Raw genomic sequence first — 19,820 nt, forward strand, 5'->3', positions numbered from 1 at the left:
TGAAGACGTCTTCAACCATTTTATCATGGTGCCAACTATGACTCATATTAGTTCTTGGAAATATTTAACTTTATGCTATTTCTCATTGTTTAATTCTCTTTCTTGTGGTGAAATTCCCATAATTCCAATAAGTACCAAGTTCCCTGAGTGAACACAACTGATATTTTACTTCTTTTGTTCTACCCATGGTTATGAATAATAACCATGACATTTTCAAATGGTTTCCAAAATTCCTTATCTATGGAACTTATCCACAGAATAAATTCTTCCAACAGCTCCAATGATCCTTCCCTTTCAACCTTACTTCACTTTCTACCTCCCTCACATATTCCAAGTTGAATACATTCAAACTCATTTGTTGGTCTGGTGCTGGCCATTTCATTTTCTGTACTTAACTCCATCAGAAGTTGTTCATAATATTTCTGTTTTTTTCCCCATACCTTGCAGTTTTTGCTTCTTCTGCTTATGAGTGGGCTTGAAATTCTGGCTGTTCTCATGGGCTGCTGCGGGAACAAGCTCTTTATAAAGATGTAATGACCAGATGAATTTCGCAAGGTGTGATCAGCAGCTGGCTGTGTGCCTGAGGCAGGGATACCGCTAGCCTTCAGATTCCAGTCAAAGTCATCATCCTGTTCCTGCTCCCAGGCACAAAGATCAAACTCAAAATCACAGCAGCCACTGGAAGTACCTGGAAAACATTTTCCAATTTATGGTGGAGAGAAAAAGGAAATTAGTAGATAAAGCATGCAATCACAAATTACAGTAATCTTGTTAAACACACTCATGTTTCAGGACCTTTGAACTTGCTACTCTCTCTGCCTGGATTCTTTCCCAAATGGCCTGTCCACTCACTTCTATCAGATCTGTATTTGAGCATCACCTTCTCAGTGGGTCCTTATTTATCAGTGTACGTAAAAGCTCCTATCCTCAACTCTGTCCTACTTCACTTGTTTATTTTTATTTTGGGCACTTTTCTAACACATTATATGTTTTACCTATTTATTTTTTGTCTTCCCCCACTCCTCACTCATCAGAATGCATGTGTTATAAAGGAGATAATTTGCTCAGTTTTGTTGTTATATTCCCAGTGCCTGGCAAATAATTGCTCAATTTGCTGAATAAATAAATGAACTTTTAAAAAAGACAAAAAATACAGTAATCTTATGTAGCTTTTGTATATAGAATGGATAAACAAGGCCCTACTCTATAGCACAGAGAACTATATTCAATATCTTGTGATAAACTATAATGGAAAAGAATATAAAAAAGAATGTATATATATGTATAATGGAATCACTTTGCCATACAGCAGTAATTAACACAAAATTGTAAATCAACAATACTTCAACTAAAAAATTGAAAAAATTGCAGTAATCCTGCCACATCATGTAATGTTAGAAACCTTACAATATTATCCTGACAGCAACATTAAAATAGAATAGTTTAGTTTGTTACACACAGCTATTTCCATGGCTCATTTAAGTTTATTTCTTCAATAGTCTGGTCCCTGTGTCAAAATCCATGAGAAAATATTCCAGCATTACACACGTTTCCTCCTGCAAACACCTATTTGGTCAATGTAATTTATTTCTTCTCTCTTCTCATCTTTGCTTCTCAGATCTTGGTAGGGAATTTAGGACGTTTATTATTCTGCAACACAGTTTAGCTGGGAAATACTTCCTAAAGCAAAAGTTATTAGTCATTGTAATTATTTTTTAAAACATAGACTTATTTTAGAGCTAAGAAAATTGTGAAACAGAAAAGATTAAAACTGTAATGATTTAATTTATTATAATAAGTTGCAGAAATTAAATATGTTGAGTTACATTAAATATCAACTATCTCCCAGGTATTTTAAAAATATTTTAATATTAAAATTGCTTAAGTTTTTCTTCCATTTCCAGGATAGTAAGAATTCTAAGTCCAACTATGTCCTTATTGATTTTCTGCCTGCTGGATCTACCCATTTCTGATAGAGGGGTGTGAAAACTCCAACTATGATAGTGGATTCATCTCTTTTCTTTGCAGTTCTAGAAGTTTTTTATGTCACACAGGTTGACATTCTGTTGTTAGGTACATACACATTAGGGATTGTCATGTCTTCTTAGAAAAGTGACCTCTTTACTGTTGTGTAATGCCCTTATTTATCCCTGATAATGTTCCTTGCTTTGAAGTCTGTTCTGTCTGAAATTAAAATAGCTCTTCCTGTTTTCTTTCGATTCATGTAAGCATGGTATATATTTCTGCATACTTTACCTTTAACCTATAAATATCTTTATATTCAAAGTGGGTTTCTTGTAGACAACATGTAGTTGGGTCCTATTTTCTATTCAATTGTTAATTCAGTTTTTAAATTACTTTTGAAACTTATTTTGAAAATTTACTCTGTCCTAAAATAGACTGTAATTCCTACAGCCTCTTTTAGTTCAGAATACTAAAGTTCTCCTAAGTATCCCCTCAAAGGACTGGGAAGTAAATCTCACTAAAATAATAATGAACCCCAACTCACCAGCTTGTTTATAATCTGAAATCTTATCTTGGTTAAGAATATAAAATGAAGTAACTAATTGCCCTTATGTTGGAAGATTTAGCAGCCCATGAGGACCAGATTTCCATATAGACCAGCATCTAGAAAGGCCATTTGTATAAGGAAATGATGTGTGCTGCTGAAAAACAGATTTGTTAAAAAAAAATCATACAAATACTGCCACATGAATCTCTATAGTGTAAATCATATTTTTGCTTTTGATATCTACTATAGTTTTAGTAGTTCAACTATAGTTGAAGATATATTTCCTTGGAAAGTTTAATTCTAAAATATCAGTGGAGGAAAACACAGCAAGCAGGCCTAAGTTGTTTGAATTACATATCACTATGGTAAGAGGGAGCAACTTATAATTTCATTTTCTACTATTTCCCACAGGTGCCATGCGAGACAAGTAGCAAATGGTCTTCTGTGCAGATGCCAATTCCTGGCATTTCATGTAGCAATTAATGCCAGGGCCAGACAGGTGTGCCATCAGGAAGAAAATGATCCCTTTGTCTACAGCTGTATCATCAATCAAACCAGTTTCTCCCTTTCCAAATGTTATAATTTTTCCATCGATCAATATCTTTATAAGTATAAAAATGTTTCATTTAAAACAGACATAATTTTGAAAGAACACAACCTAATGCCTATTAAGATCCTACCATCAAATTTTTAAAAGATATCATTCTATTCATTTATTCATTTCATATAAATTTTTTATTTATTTTTTAAATTGATATATAGTTTCTGTAAAAGAGTGTATGTTATAGGTGTACAATATAGTGATTCACAATTTTTACGTTATACTCCACTTATAGTTATTATAAAATATTGGCTGTATTCCCTGTGCTATATAATATATCCTTGTAGCTTATTTTACACCTAATAGCTTGTACCTCTGACTCCCCTACCCCTACATTGCCTTCCCCCACTTCCCTCTCCCCACTGGTAACAACTAGTTGGTTCTCAGTGTCTGTGAGTCTGCTTTTTTGTTTTATTCTCTAGCTTGTTTTATTTTTTAGATTCCACATGTAAGTGATATCATGCAGTATGTGTTTATCTGTCTGACTTATTTAGCATAATGCCCTCCAAGTCCATCCATGTTACTGAAAATGGCAAAATTTCATTCTTTTTTATGGCTGAGTAGTATTACATTGTGTATGTGTGTGTGTGTGTGTATGTGTGTGTACCACATCTTTATCCATTCATCTGTTGATGGACACTTAGGTTGCTTCCATATCTTGGCAACTGTAAACAAAGCTGCTATGAACATTGGGGTGCGTGTATCCTTTTGAATTAGTATTTATTGAGCATATTCTATAAATAAAGCACATTTAAGAAAATGGGAAAGTGCTTGGAAACAGGGCTTCTGTGTATTGAGCATAACATATATCAGGGCCTGAGTAGTCTCTTCATATGTTTTATTTCACTTAATTCCCACATCTCTACATAATTGTTACTGTTCTTACTTTGGTTTAAGAGATAGCTGGAGTTCAGAGTTAAAGTACTTTGCTTAGTATTACCTTGTAAGTAGCAGAACTATGAGTTGAAGAATGATATGACACAGCTGCTGTGCCAGTACTCCCCTTTATAATGTGGTATGCAGCAGTTGGGGATGGCGGCTGCAATAAAATATATCTACAAATAATGAAGGATAAGAAAATGTATATTTCTGTAAAGAAATGCTCTAAAAGACCTCCTCCTCTAGGGTAGGTAGCTACATGAAGATGGCAGTCATCCAATTTGGCTTGATTCTTCTTGAGGTGGCATGATGTCATTCATCACTTCTTTTAACTCTGTTCATATGAATATGAATGTTTTATGGATGTCAGTTTGTTGTGCAAAGGAAGAATGTTCTTCAAACTTGCTAAGAGAGTAGAATATGATAAATCCTATAAATTATATCTCTCTGAGAGATTTAAAAATACACTAGCGTATTAAAGGCTCCATGAATTCCAACAGTATAGAAACTATTTCTTTATACAAGTATATTCCCAATTTATTTGACTAAGGAAACTTTTTACTTACTTGTTTATTAGAACTATGAACATCTTTAGATTACTACACTACTGATAATGCACAGAGCACGTTCACAAATCCTAATTAAAAACAAACTAGCAAAAAGCATAATTAGAGAAGTTCGTTTCCATCAGCTCTGAGTGGGGCACTTTTCTAGCTATGTGACTTTGGGAATTGTATTCATTTCTTAGGGCTGCTGCAACAAAGTACAACAAACGGGGTGGCTTTAAACAACAGAAATTTATTCTCTCTCAGTTGTTCAGGCTAAAGATCTGAAATCAAGATGTCAGCAGTACCATGTTCACCCTACCGGCTCTAGGGGAGAATCCTTCCTTACCTCTTTCTAGCTACTGGTGGTTACTGGCAATCTGAGCGTTCCTTGGCTTGTCCACACCACTCCAGTCACGTGGCCTTTGCCCTGTGTGTTATCACATTGTTTTCCTCTGGGTGTCTCTGTTCATATTTCTTCTTATAAGGACACCAATCATTGGGTCTGAGCCCACCTAATCCAATATGACCTCACCTTAATTCATTACATCTGCACAGACCCTGTTACCAAATAAGGTCACATTCACAGGTTCTAGTTGCAATTTAGGGGGGTGCACTACACAACTCAGTACTGGAATGTTTACATTTTTTAAAGTAAATCTCTTGGGCTTTTAAGGTATATAATCATATCATTAGAAAATAATTATAAATTGCTGAGAGAAGATCTTAAAAGTTCTCATCACAAAAAAAAATATTTGTAACTATGTATGAGGATGGAGGTTAACTAGACTTACTGTGGTAACCATTGTTCAGTATATACTAATATTGAATCCTTATGTTGTACACCTGAAACTAATATAATGTTATATGTCAATTATAATTCAATAAAAAAGAAAATAAATATAATTTGGTATTCCTTTATTTCATTTTATGTCTTACATATCAACCACGACCACAAAAAGAATACAAATAGTAATATAGTGTCAAGTAGTTCTTGACATGATCTTGATTTTAATGGGAATACTTCCATTGTTTCCTTCTTTAACTTGATATATCATTTTAAATATGTTAAAGTAATACCATTCTATGTATATTATAATAAATGGTTGTTAAATTTAAGTGTTGAATTTTGTCAAAAGCTTTTTCTGCATCCATTGAGATGATCATATGGTTTTTATTCTTCAATTTGTTAATATGTTGTATCACATTGATTGATTTGCATATATTGAAGAATCCTTGCATCCCTGGGATAAATCCCACTTGATCATGGTTCAGGTTCATGACCCTTTTAATGTGTTGTTGGATTCTGTTTGCTAGTATTTTATTGAGGATTTTTTCATCTATATTTATCAGTGATATTGGTCTGTAATTTTTTTGTTTGTAGTATCTTTGTCTCGTTTTGGTATCTGGGTGATGGTGGCCTCATAGAATGAGTTTGGGAGTGTTCCTCCCTCTGCAATTTTTTGGAAGAGTTTGAGAAGGATGGGTGTTAGGTTATCTCTAAATGTTTGATAGAATTCGCCTGTGAATCCATCTGGTCCTGGACTTTTGTTTGTTGGTAGCTTATTAATCACAGTTTCAATGTCATTACTTGTGATTGGTCAGACCCTTTGTTTTTCTCTTCTTCTTCTTGGACCCCTATAATTTGAATGTTGGTGCATTTAATGTTGTCCCAGAGGTCTCTGAGACTATTCTCAATTATTCTCATTCTTTTTTCTTTATTCTGCTTAGCAGTAGTTATTTACACTATTTTACTTTCCCAGTCACTTATCCATTCTTCTGCCTCAGTTATTCTGCTAATCATTCCTTCTAGAGAATTTTTACTTTCATTTATTGTGTTTTTCATCATTGTTCATTTGCTCTTTAGTTCTTCTAGGTCCTTGTTAAACGTTTCTTGTATTTTCTCCATTCTATTTCCAAGATTTTCAATCATCTTTACTATCATTACTCTGAATTCTTTTTCAGGTAGACTGCCTATTTCTTCTTCATTTGTTAGGTCTGGTGGGTTTTTACCTTGCTCCTTCATCTGCTGCATATTTCTCTGTCTTCTCATTTTGCTTAACTGACTGTGTTTGGGTTCTCCTTTCACAGTTGCAGGTTTGTAGTTCCCGTTGTTTTTGGTGTCTGCCCCCGGTGGATAAAGTTGTTCAGTGGATTCTGTAGGCTTCCTGGTGGAAGGGACTGGTGTTTGTGTCCTGGTGGTTGAGGCTGGATCTTGTATTTCTGGTGGGCAGGACTGCATCTGGTGGTGTGTTTTGGAGTGTTTGTGAACTTGGTATAATTTTAGGCCACCTCTCTGCTAACGGGTGGGGTTGTGTTCCTGTCTTGCTAGTTGTTTGTCATGGAGTGTCCAGCACTGTAGCTTGCTGGTTGTTGAGTGGAGCTGGGTCTTAGTGTTGAGATGGTGATCTCTGGGAGAGCTCTTGCTGACTGATATTACATGGGGCCAGGAGGTCTCTGGTGGACCAGTTTCCTGAACTTGGCTCTCCCACCTCAGAGACCCAGGCCTGATACCCAGCTGGAATACTAAGACCCTCTTAGTGACATGGCCAGGTATGTGGGGATGTTTCTTGCCTTTTGGGAAGTCTAAGGTCTTCTGCCTGCATTCGGTAGGTGTTCTGTAGGAATTGTTCCACATGTAGATGTATTTTTGATGTATGTTCAGGGAGGAAGGTGATCTTCACATCTTACTCCACCATCTTGAAGGTCTCCCTGATACTCCCCAATTCTATGTCTCCTGCGGAAATGTCTCTCCCTGGCTTAGATGTCTATTGGCCACATCTCCATTTTTAAGATCTTAAGATATCTCAAATACAAATCAAGAGAAATCACATCTTTTAAAACCTCCTTATCCTTTTGCTTCATTAATAAAGAAAAGTGAAAGAAACTGCCAGTTATTCACTTGTCCAACCCAGAAATCCTCCACAGTAAATTAATCATCAGATCCGTAGACTTTTCCCCCAAATATTTATTCACTTCTTTCCATCTTCATTGAATGCACCTTGTCATCATTATCTCTTGAGTGAAATACTGGAATAGTCTCCTGACTGATCCTCCTGCCTCCAAAATTGCTATCATCTACACTGCTCTTCAGAGTGATTTTCCTAAAATCCAAATTTGATTATATTATTCCTCTGTATAAAATCCTAAAATGTCTCTCTGTTACTCTAGGTTAAAAGACATTTCTTAACACAGATGACCAGGTAACCCTGCTTGTCTCTCTGGATTCATTCCTAGCTACTCTCCACTCTCAAATGAAAGCTCAGACATGCTAAGCTTTCTCTCCACAAACTCATCAGGATCTGTCTTTCCTCTGGTTTTTGCTACCACCCTTTGTAATTCCTATCATCTGGAACCTTCTTTACTATTCTTTATTTAACCAACTCCCTATTCATTCTTCATAGATATAATCAACACAAGGCTAACTAAAAAAATAAAAACTAAAGTATTAAAATTCTTAAGATTTGTGAGTGTTATCTTATGCAAAAAACTGACACAATATTGTGATAATTTACTCATAATTAGAGTACTGTGCTATTTGTTGAATATTTAATTCCCATGTTTATGGGAAACTTTGAGAATTTAAACCATCCAATGAGAGGGAGACTAGATAATAGAGGCCTTGAACTGTGCATATAAAATGCTACTAAAGGATTCTAAGAATATATATATTGACATCATAACTATGAACATGAGAAAGGGGAATGTGAAAAAACGTGCAGAATCAATGGTACCTGTCTAAACTTAAAGTTGTATTATGAAGAACTACAAGTAGTAGGAAATATTATCATCAAAAACTCACACTGAGCAAGGATGGAAACGTAGATTCAATATTAGGAAAATCATTATATCAATGGGTGCCTGACAGCTGAAAAGGCTTTTTATCTGAGACAGAGTATTCTCTCCTATGAAAGTGTTCAAACAGTAATCAGGTTATTTTTCCTTTCCCACCTCCATTGTCTGTCAGATCAGAGAAGTTATAGAAATGATTCTTTGATTGGTTGGTGACTCATTTACCAATTCAATCAGTAGCAATTCAGTAGATGTTGGAACTGATTCATCAATAAACATGTCTTAGTGGAGTTCTCTCATATATTAATAGACTATGATAAGTGCTAGGATATAGATAAAAAATTTACGATCAATTGTAACTGTAAAAGTGAATCCTTCACAGAAGTCTTAGTGTTAGATCCCTGTTTCAAAGAGCATGGAGTAACTTCTTTTATTCTCTCCAACTTTATGATTCTTTGATTTTATGATTCAATAACTTGAACTTTATATCATATTTTGACAAGTTGTTTATATTGTATTTATAAAAAGGTTAGTAGCTATATCTATTATTTCCAGATTTTTCTTCTTAATGAATTAGTATTTTCAGTCTCAAAGGAATGTCAAAGAAAAGAGAGAAGACACAAATTACCTATGACAGGAATGAAACGGGATATCATAGACCCTATGGATATTAAAAGGATGATATAAGAATACTATTAATAACTCTAATGCATTAAATTGACAACTTCTATGAAATGGACCTATTCCTTGCAAAGAACAAACACAAAATGATTTGAGCAGCTTTATAACTTTTAAGGTAATGGAATTCGTAATTTTAAAATTCCTGAAAAGAAATCTCCAGGCTCAGATAGTCTCAGTGGAGGTTTCTACAAAATCTTTAAGGCACACAGATCAGAAAGGAAGATATAAACCTGTCCCAATTTTCAGATGACATGACTGTCAACATAGAAAATCTAAGGAATGTATTATCAAACTTTGAGAACTAATACATGACTCAGCAAGGTTGCAGGACACATGATCTACATATAAAATTAATTGTGTTTTTATATACCATCATTGAATATGTAGAAACCAAAATTTAAAATATAATATCATTTATAATCCCTTAAAAAATGAAATACTTAGGTGTAAATCTTATAAAATATGTACAGGACTTGTAAGCCAAAAACTACAAAACACAGGTGAAAAGGAATCAAAGTCTAAATAATGGAGAGATAAACTGCTCATGGATTGGAAGACATCCTATTAAAGATGTTATTTCTCCCAAACTGATATATGTATTTAATAAAATTCTTATCAAAGTTACATCACTGTTTTCGTAGATATAGAGATGACTTTTTTTTAAATGTGAAAGCAAAGCCAAAGGAACCTGAATAACTAAGGTTATATAGTTGAAAAAGAAAAATAAACTAAAAGAACTCTCTCTACCTAATTTTATGATTTGTTATAAGGCTTTAATTTTCAAGACTGTGTGGTACTGATGAAGGAACAGACACTTGGATCAATGGAACAAAACCCAAAACAGCTTCACACGAGCACAACCAACTAACATTTGACAAAGATGCAGATGCAGTTAAATGAAGGGAGGACAGCTTTGTTAATGGTGAAGCAACTGGATAACTACTGGAAAAAAAAAAAAGACCCAAACCTCACACCTTATACAAAAATTAACAAAATGGAACATACACTTAAATGTAAAATATAATACTATGCAACTTTTAGAAGGAAAAATAGAAGAAAATCTGGGACCTAGAACTCAGTGAAGTGTTTTTGACCGTGATATCAAAAGCATGATCCCGGGCTTCCCTGGTGGTGCAGTGGTTGAGAGTCTGCCTGCCGATGCAGGGGACACGGGTTTCTGCCCTGGTCCGGGAAGATCCCACATGCCGTGGAGAGGCTGGGCCCGTGAGCCATGACCACTGAGCCTGCGCGTCTGGAGCCTGTGCTCCGCAGTGGGAGAGGCCACAACAGTGAGAGGCCCGCATACCACAAAAAAAATAATAAAAATTAAAAAAAAAATTTTAAATCCCTAAAAGGAAAGATCAATAAATTGGACTTTAGCAAAATTACTCTTTCCCTGTAGAGAATGTAAACATAATCTAAAGCCTATGAGAGAACATTTGCCACTTACACATCTGCCGAAGGACTTATGTCTATAATATATGAAGAACTCTCAAAACTCAACAGTTTGAAAGCTTCTGATTAGAAAATGGGCAGAAGACATGAAGAAACATTTCACCAAAGAGGATATACAGATAACAAAGAAGCACATGATAAGATGTTCAACACCACTAGCTATCAGGGAAAATGCAAATTAAGACCCTGATGAGATATTAACCTATACCTATAAGAGGAGCAATAATAAAAATAAAATAGTTACAATACCAAATGCTCACAAGGATGTGGACAAACTGGGTCTCTCACACATTGTTGGTGATAACGTAAAATGGCATAACCACTCTGGAAAATAGTACTATGGTATGTTACATCCATGCCATGGAACATGAGTCAGCAATAAAAAGGAACAAATGATTTACACAACAACTTGGATGGCTCTCAAGGAGATTATGCTGAATGAAAAAACACAGTCTCAAAAGGTCACAAACTGCATTTACATATTTATATAACTTTCTCAATATTAAGAACTATAGGGATGGAGAACAAAATAGCGGTTTCCCAAGGTTAGGGATGGTGAGAATAAATGTAATTATAAAGGAATAGCTCAGGGGAGATTTTGGTGGAGACAGAATATTTGATTGTAGTGTGATGATTACATGAGTTTTCACATATAATAAAATGCCATAGAACTATACACACATATTGAACCATATTGTTTCCTGGTTGTGATATTATACTATACTATAAAATGTAACCACTGAGGGAAACTACATGAAGGGTACACAGAATTTCTCTGTACTATCTTTGTAACTTCCTATGAACCCACAATTATTTCAAAATTCATGTCATATGCCAATTATTATTCGGTGGCATCATCAGGAAATTGTGATACAGTGATTTCCTTTGTAGTGCCTTATTCTATGAAGTAATAATAATAAATTCTGTAAACAATACTTTCCAAACTGTTTCACAGAACAATTGTTCTATAAGGAGTATACTTATTTCCATGTAAAAAAATGAGTTTGTGGGTAATTTGGAAAAATCTTATTTATAATACCAGGTTTTCAAAAATTGTCATAATTTTTTCTTTAGTGATGACTACCTGATTTCATAATTCTGAAAATATTACCCTAATGCATGTCACTTTACAACACTGAGTTCATGAGAAAGGGATCAGTGTTGATAATCTTGGAAAGACAGTGAAAGCTTTCTAAGCCTCAGTCACTAGGCTACAGCCTGCAAATAATGAACTCCTGAAGCTTAGGACAGCAGATCCTTCACAAGAAGCCTGGTTTATTAACATTTTGATGCCTGACCTACTTTTGAACATAATCTCCCAAAGAAAACAAAAGCTATTCATAGTGCATGATTAATAAAGTCTCTGAAAATACACTAGCTGTTTTCAAGGCGATGTAAAAATCCACATTGGGATTAGTATTTAAATACCTTAACTAAATTATTTCCCCCTCACCCATCCAAAAGTGCTTTGTACTTATTCTAACTCCCATTCACAAGGTGAATGTTTATGTACATATTTCTCTAGCTAGACAAAAAGCTCCACAATTCTTCAGGTAATATCTTATTTTTCTTTGTTTTTTGCTCCAGGGCCACTTATATTAGAGATGCCCAATGTTTAACCAAATAAATAAATGTCCAGTATGCAAGGCTAGGTCAGGATGGTGTACACTGGTGCCAGTAGAGTCCCACAGAGGTAGTCTACACCTTTAAATTCATTTTTTTGCCACAACTGAGCACAAATTCTGATATGCTAAAAAGTTTTAGATGGAGCACTGGATATGGTGTAGAATTAACAGCTATAATATAACCTTACTGTGAGTAAAAAGTCACATATATATCATAGCATCAAACAATAGCCCCTTCTCCCCCGAAAATTCATCAGTTTACTGGAAACAGAGAGAATTCTGCTATAACAAATGAGAAAGGGTAGTCAGGATGTAAATGAGTCAACTCAAATATGTCCTGAAGGATAATTGCTTAGGGGAATTACAGTTATACATTCATAGAGATCAAAGGAAATTGTTAGTGATATGGTGATAATATAGAAAGGACCGTGTTTTAATTACTGCCGACTTTTTTAATGTTTTTGAATTTTTAAAAAATTCATTCAAATACATCAAATATCACTTGGTTCAAATCCATTATTTTTCCATCTTTTTTGTTTGTTTGTTTGTTTTTTAACATCTTTATTGAGTATAATTGCTTTACAATGTTGCATTAATTTCTGCTGTATAACAAAGTGAATCGGCTATATGTATGCATATATCCCCATATCCCCTTCCATCTCTACTTAAATGTCAATTTCTCAGTGAGAACTTTTCTGATGGCCCTATTTAAAACTATAACCATCACTCTAAGCATCTTCTTTCTCACTTTTCCCTATTTTACTTTTTGCCAAAGCACTTATCATTATGAAAGATGCTGTGTTATTTTACTTGCTCTGCTTTGTCTGTGTCCCCTTCCACTACCACCAAACGTAATGCAAGCTCCATGAGAGCAGGAAATTTGTCTGTACTGTTCACAGCATTATTCTTAGTAACTAGAACAAACCCTTGCACATAGTAGATGCTCAGTAAATATTTGCTGAATAAATGCATGAACGTTCATTCTTTAAAACTTCTTAAAATCGCCAATAAATTATATCAGGCAATTAAATACATACGTAGGCATTAAATCTTGACTTAACTATAAATGGTTCAATTAAATTCATTAAGAAAATATACACAGAATCATTTTTAATATTTAAAAAGCTAATTATTGCCCCTATTAAAATCCTGATATATTTGTATATGTCAATAAGGAAACAAAGAATAAAATAATAGCTCTTCCTTCTCACCAGAGAACTTTTCCAAATGTTTGTATTGTTTAGATGAGTGCTTCTCAAATTTTAGTGCACATATACTTGTTAAAATGCAGTTTATGATTAAGTCTGGGGTGGGGCCTGACTTCTGACAAAAATACTGTTTGTCTCTAGACCAAGATTTGAGTAACTGAGTTTAGATAATTTTTCAGCAGTGTTAAATTGCACACTGATGTAACATTAAAAAATGATATTTTTAGAAACATTCATCCAATAGGAAAAAATGTGTTTAAAAATATTTGTAATGACTTTAGCAAGGTTACTATAAATAACTGAGTATAAGAGTTTGATTTATTGTTAATCACGTGTTCTTTCACCAAGAGGGAACCCTAACGTAAACTATGGACTGTGGTGATAATGACATCTCCCGTGTAACAAATCACCACTCTGGTGGGGGACATGATAGTCCGGGGGGGCTGTGCATGTGTGGGGATTAAGTTTTGCTGTGAACCTACAACTCCTTTAAAAAAATAAATTCTATTGAAAAATTTAAAAGACGGCCTCCAGAATGAGAGAAGATATTTGCAAATCATACATATGATAAGGGCTTAATATCCAGAATATATAAATAACTCTTACAACTCTACAATAAAAACACACAATCCTGTAAAGAAAAGCACAGAGAACTTTGACAGTTCTCCAAAGAATATACACAAATGGCCAATAAGCACAACAAAAGATGATTAACATTTTAGTCATTAGGGAAGGACAAATCAAAACCACAATGAGATTCTACTTCATACACACTAGGATGGCTATAATTTTTAAAAAAGAAAGAAAGAAAGAAAGAAAATAACAAGTATTGGCCAAGTCCCAGATCTCCTTCAAGAATTTGCCCAGGAGGGGGAATTAGATGAAGGGAGTCCAAAGGTACACACTTCCAGTTATAAGATAAATAAGCACTAATAAGCTTTAATGTACAACATGATGACTATAGTTAGCACTGTTGTATGATATATTTGAAAGAGATTAGATCCTAAGAGTCCTCATTTCAAGGGAAAAAACATTTTTTTCCTCTTTTTATTTTTTTGTACCTATGTGAGAAAATGGATGTTAATGGATTACTACTAAACTTATTGTGGTAGTCATTTCACAATATAAATAAGTCACAATGATGTATACCTTAAACTTATACAGGGCTGTATGTTAATCATATCTCAGTAAAACTGGGAGGGGGAATAAATAAGTAAAATGAAAAAAAATTGTTTAAATATCTTTCATCAGGCCTATCCTCATCAAGCTCCCTAATATTGCTATTTGCTCTCCCTCCATTTTTCATCTCCTTTAATTTACTCTATGTTTTCTCATAGAAAATGTATCACTTATCAACTTCTGACAAACTCTGTAATATACATACACACAAACACACACACATGGATATTCTGTGTGTGTGTGTATGTGTGTGTGTGTAGAGGAAGAAAGAATATTTTCTGTTTAACAAAGGAGAATGGGTAATATGATTTTTGTCTGTTTCATTTATGGATGTACACTAGATGTCTCAAACACTGCTTGACATATACCTTTTCAGTAAATATATGTTAAATTAATTTGATATTTTTGTCTTCTCGATTTCCCTTGATCATTCTTGACAGGGTCTTGAAAATATTATCAGTCTTTCCAAATCCTCTCTCTCTGACATTTGTGTTATATTCCACTAATTTGTATTATTAACCAATTAATTTCTTTGGTAAGGATTTAAGTATATAAATTTTTCACTAAGCATTTTCTTGGGAGGCCCTAACACAGGTTTTTTAATGCACTATTATTATTATTATTTATTTAAAACATTTTCTAATTTTACTGTAATTTTTTTGGTGGGGAGATGGGTTATTAAAAGTGTCTTGTAACTAACAGGGAATTTTCTAGCTTTTGTCTTACAACTGATTTCCAGCCTAATTCAAAAGATGTAATCCATGTCACTTTAATCCATTTAAAATTATTGATGTTTGCTTAGTGCTTAATAACATATATTCTGTGTGTACTTGAAATAGATGTCTGCAGTTGGGAAATACAGTATTACATGTGCCCATTAGGTTCAGATTACTTACTAATTATTCTGGTCAAATATCCTGCATCCTTACTAATCACAGTGCAGAATTAAATTATTTTGAGCATGTCTGAGATACTCTTGTGTATCACCAATAAATATGCTAATTGGAAAGTACAGAGAAACAAAAATATGATTGTTTGCCAAAGGAGCCTCTATACCAATGGCAAAATATGTTCAACTGAGATTTCAGATTTCTCAGATACACAAATCACTTTCTTTTTGACTATGTCCTATATTTTAGATATATTTATATTATAAAGCAAAAAAAAAAAAAACAGTTAATCTGTCTTCCAAACCTTGCTTTCTGAGCCTATATTGGTCTACAGAAAATTAAAGCCACAGGTACTTTTGTTTTATAAAGGATTATTTTCTTTTCTTTTGTCAGAGATAGTCTATGCCTTTACAAAGAGCTCAGCAGTTTCATTCTTTCTTCTATTCCTAGGTGGTGTATTTACACCAAATTATATTTTAGATATTTTTTTAGAGTTGTGATACATGTTCAGCCTTTACTTAGACTTCTCACAAAAAAAAAACCCAAAACAAACAAAAAAAAACCTCACACAAGTTCCAAAGATCATGAAACGTAAGTCTAAATTCTTGGTTGGTTGTCAGCCAAACTTCTGAGATCAATTGCTATGGTGATTTTTTTTTAAAGTTTTTCTTCCTATTCTTCTGGGTCTAATTAAGCATCAAAGTTGATAGTATATGCAGTAAAAATAACAGCACTCATAATTCATATAGCAGGTTCTAGCCACTCTATAATTAAAACATTTAAAACCATTAACATAGGAATACAATTGAATTTTTAAATATATAATAAAATAAGCAGTGTTACATAAAAAGAAATCATATTCATGTAATAAGAACCAATATCAAAATGTGGGTTACTTTTAAGGTTTGTTCTAACTTTTTGGTTGTTTATTTATTTGAGCTGAAAATATTTTCTTCTTCTCATATAATATCTGGAACTAATTCATCTCTCTTGCTCCAGTATTACTGATATCACAGCCCCATTCAAACGTTACAGTGGTTTGGCAGTCAGTTCACCAGAAAACACCTTCTGATAAAACTTTCCCTCCAAGGGTTTGTAATTACTTTTGTCTTTATTTTCCATACAAAAGAACTACCATAAGTTTCAGTACATTTCTCTGACCCTCTTAGTATATCAGTATACCCTCCCAAACACAGATAGAGGATTCCTAGAAATATTCGCAAAGTTATTATCTAAATAAAAAGAGTTCAAGGAAAATTTAGCCAGAAATAAAATACTTAACACTGAAAAAATTGCATTAAATCATATCTTGGGAAAGAGATAAGTTGGCAACATGACAAATAAAATTCAAAAGCATAATATGTGTTCTGTTCGACTGATAACCTAATAGATTTGTGAGATACTCATATGAAAATAGCAATGAAGAAAATGTAAAAGCATGTGATGCAGAAAATAACTAAAAACGCAGCAAAAATATTCATAAGTTAAAGGTAAAAATTAATACAGAATACAAGATTAGTCAAACAGTTTTGCTTGGTTCATATAATAGTAATTGATATTATAAGATATAATCCACACTTGAAGAAACAAATAGTTATTGGATATACACAGGATTTCTACATCTACAACTTTTTTGGTTTTCCTAAGATTCAGTTGTACACAGAGGTGGTATGGTAGCTTGGGCAAAGCAGTGAATCATAAATCAAAGTACCTGGAAACTAGGATCAACTCTGTCAGTACCAGTTTTACGAAATTTTACCAAATCTTAGCCACTCTTGTTCAGCAGCTTTATTCATGGAATGCACTAGTAATATCTGTCCCACTTACCCGTCGGGTTTCTGTGAAGATCAAGTGGAGATTAGTAGAGAGAAGGGCTTTGAAAGTTAAAAGTTTTATGTAAATGTGAGCTCTTAATATATTGATGTTGTTCTTGTGATTCCAGATTTGGTTTCAAGAGGCAAAAAAGAGATCAAACTGTAATACGCTAGCTCAGAAATTATTATTGGTAATAGTGGAATAATTTGTCAACCTTAATTCTGACAATTTGTATTCACCTCATTTGCAATGAAATGAGGCAACAATGCACTGTGTTCCATGATTTTAGACTTCCCTGAATGAGCACATATGGCCCATTTAGCTAAGGATATTTTAATAGGTGCCGTTTATTATGAGTTGACCTCTTGTAACAATATTACACAGCTGATATGTGTTTCCCTTAGGAGATCACGTTGTCTATTTTATACATTATCTGGATATTGATTTTTTGGCTTTTTTATCCACTTATCCCAGCTCATAACTGACCCAAGGGAATGACAACTCCCTGAAATCCATCAAAGCACAAAGGCTTGTCAACCTTATGTGAACTGCCATTGATGGACGTTTTGCTTGCCTTCTTTCCAAAGATTTATTTCATATGGAAAATACTTGTTTGCATTCCGTTTGTCTTTGAAGACACCTGTTTTCCAGTTAATCTCCAATTGTTCACATACAAACAGAAAGCCATTGATTAGTTTTAAATGACTTTCGGTTCTAAATTAAGTATTGAGAGGGAGAAAGGAATGTATTTAAATGGTTAAATCACCTTATCTGCCTTGGCTGCTGAGTTATATATACTCTGTATTTTTCATCAATGAACCCATTGCACAGAGGAAGGTTGTGGGAGACAAAGGCAAAAGTAAGGAGACAGAACACTTCTACTCACCACAGATGAAAGGAGTCTCATCTGAATTATCAGCACAATCGTTCACAAAATCACACAGCTTGTCCCTGGCAATGCAGTGCTTGTTAGCGCATGTGAATTCTTGAGCCGTACACGTTCTGTCTGCATTAAGTAGGGGGGAACAATCTTGAAAGGAAATATCATCCACTGCTACGTCTCCTATGTAACTGATACCACGTTTTGCCCTGAAGACAATCTTAAAAAAAAAATAAAGCCAATATCAGTTGACTCGTCCATCAAGAATTCCAAACTTGGGGCAAACAGTAAATACAGTACAGAACATAAGGGCTTGAATCTGATAAAAATGACCCCGTAATCCCTACGATGAAACTGACCCAGGAAGTTTGAGGGATATCGAAGATCTCTACCACACTCAACAGGTACGAATGTGGGAGTGGCAACACCACTGTCTCTTGTCGAGATTTTTAGCATACAGGGCCTAAGAAACTGGCAGGAGTCACCTACCACTGCAGCATCTGCAACTCGCAGACCCAAAACAAGACCTGCTCACTTCTGACAGCCTCATGACATGTGGAAGCAGGAGGTCAACCAGGTGACGGAATGCACCAAGAGACAGAAGATGCAAGCATATCTTTTACTTTATTTCATCCACTTCTTGCCATTCCTCTGATCTGTTCAACTCAACTATTTGAAATTGAAAATATGTCTAACCTCAAAACTATGAATTTTTTTAATTGGCCACATCTTTGGACTTGAAATGATTATGATTTGCCTTTGATTAATGTATGTGATGAATGAAATTCTCTTGTGTGCCATTGCTGGACAGTGAGATCCCACTTCTACATCCTTTGATAGAACTGATGAAAAATAGTCACAGGACTCACTAAAGTTTTCAAAGTGGAACTAATTCAGACAGCTTCTACTGAGTTTGTCTGCAAGCTAAATATGTATTTGTGTGTTAACATAAGAAATATTAATATATTTTAAAGTAAATTTAGGACAATTAGAGATGCATTAACAAGAAATACCTATTTACCTCCATGATTTTTATACAAAATAGTTGTCATCAAACTCCCATCTTTTTACCAAATCTAAACAATTATTTTTCTTGAAAGAAGTAATTAGTTTTTCCTTAAGATGTGTTATGCTTTTATACTATTGTATGAAAACCTAGTTGTTTTCCGTTTAAGATGAGAGAATAGAATAACTGAAAATCATGCCTTTCACATTATTTAAAAAAGCAAATAAATGTATAATTTTTATATAAATTCATGTATCAAATTTACATTAAAGGCATACATTTTTTTTTTCTTCAGAGCAGATGTGCTGGAAAAGAAAAATAAATTTGTAAGACAGATTAAGAACTTGGATGTGATTAAGACGAGGTGAAACTAGAAAGAATAATGACTACAACTCTTTTATAAGAAAATTGAGCCCAAGAAAAACATGGATACACAAATTGAAAAAGGTACTGTATTATCTGGATATATCTGAACATTTAATTTAAATCTGTGAGACAATGCTCTGTGATTAAGAAATCAGATAATCCAATGCCACACGATGTTGGTTAAGATCCCATAGACTTTAATACTGAATGTGATTAAACTTTTTTTCAAGAGCAATTATGATATATTTTTTTCTGGTAAAATAAAAGCTGGGTCAATCATTTTGTAAAATTTAGGAAGCAATAGAGCATAGCATTTGTATTATGGACTTGTAGATGACCTGCCTGTGTTTAAAGAGTATCACTGCCATTGTAGTTGTATAAGTAGG

The 19,820-nt window shown here is 34.0% G+C and overlaps 1 protein-coding gene across 1 annotated transcript in view; it reads right to left on the minus strand.

The window, feature by feature from the left end:
- The window catches only part of MALRD1 (MAM and LDL receptor class A domain containing 1), a gene marked incomplete at both ends in the record, with an annotated part of 607,751 nt that overhangs the window by 334,662 nt on the left and 253,269 nt on the right, over nucleotides 1–19,820 (minus strand). Inside the window, 2 exons of the mRNA XM_081226990.1 lie at nucleotides 441–688; nucleotides 18,069–18,282. Of these exons, the coding sequence (XP_081083116.1) occupies nucleotides 441–688; nucleotides 18,069–18,282 (462 nt within the window). The remainder of the gene's footprint in view (nucleotides 1–440; nucleotides 689–18,068; nucleotides 18,283–19,820) is intronic.

This window comes from Mesoplodon bidens (genome assembly GCF_964165515.1).
Source record: "Mesoplodon bidens genome assembly, chromosome: 3".
Classification (NCBI taxonomy): domain Eukaryota; kingdom Metazoa; phylum Chordata; class Mammalia; order Artiodactyla; family Ziphiidae; genus Mesoplodon; species Mesoplodon bidens.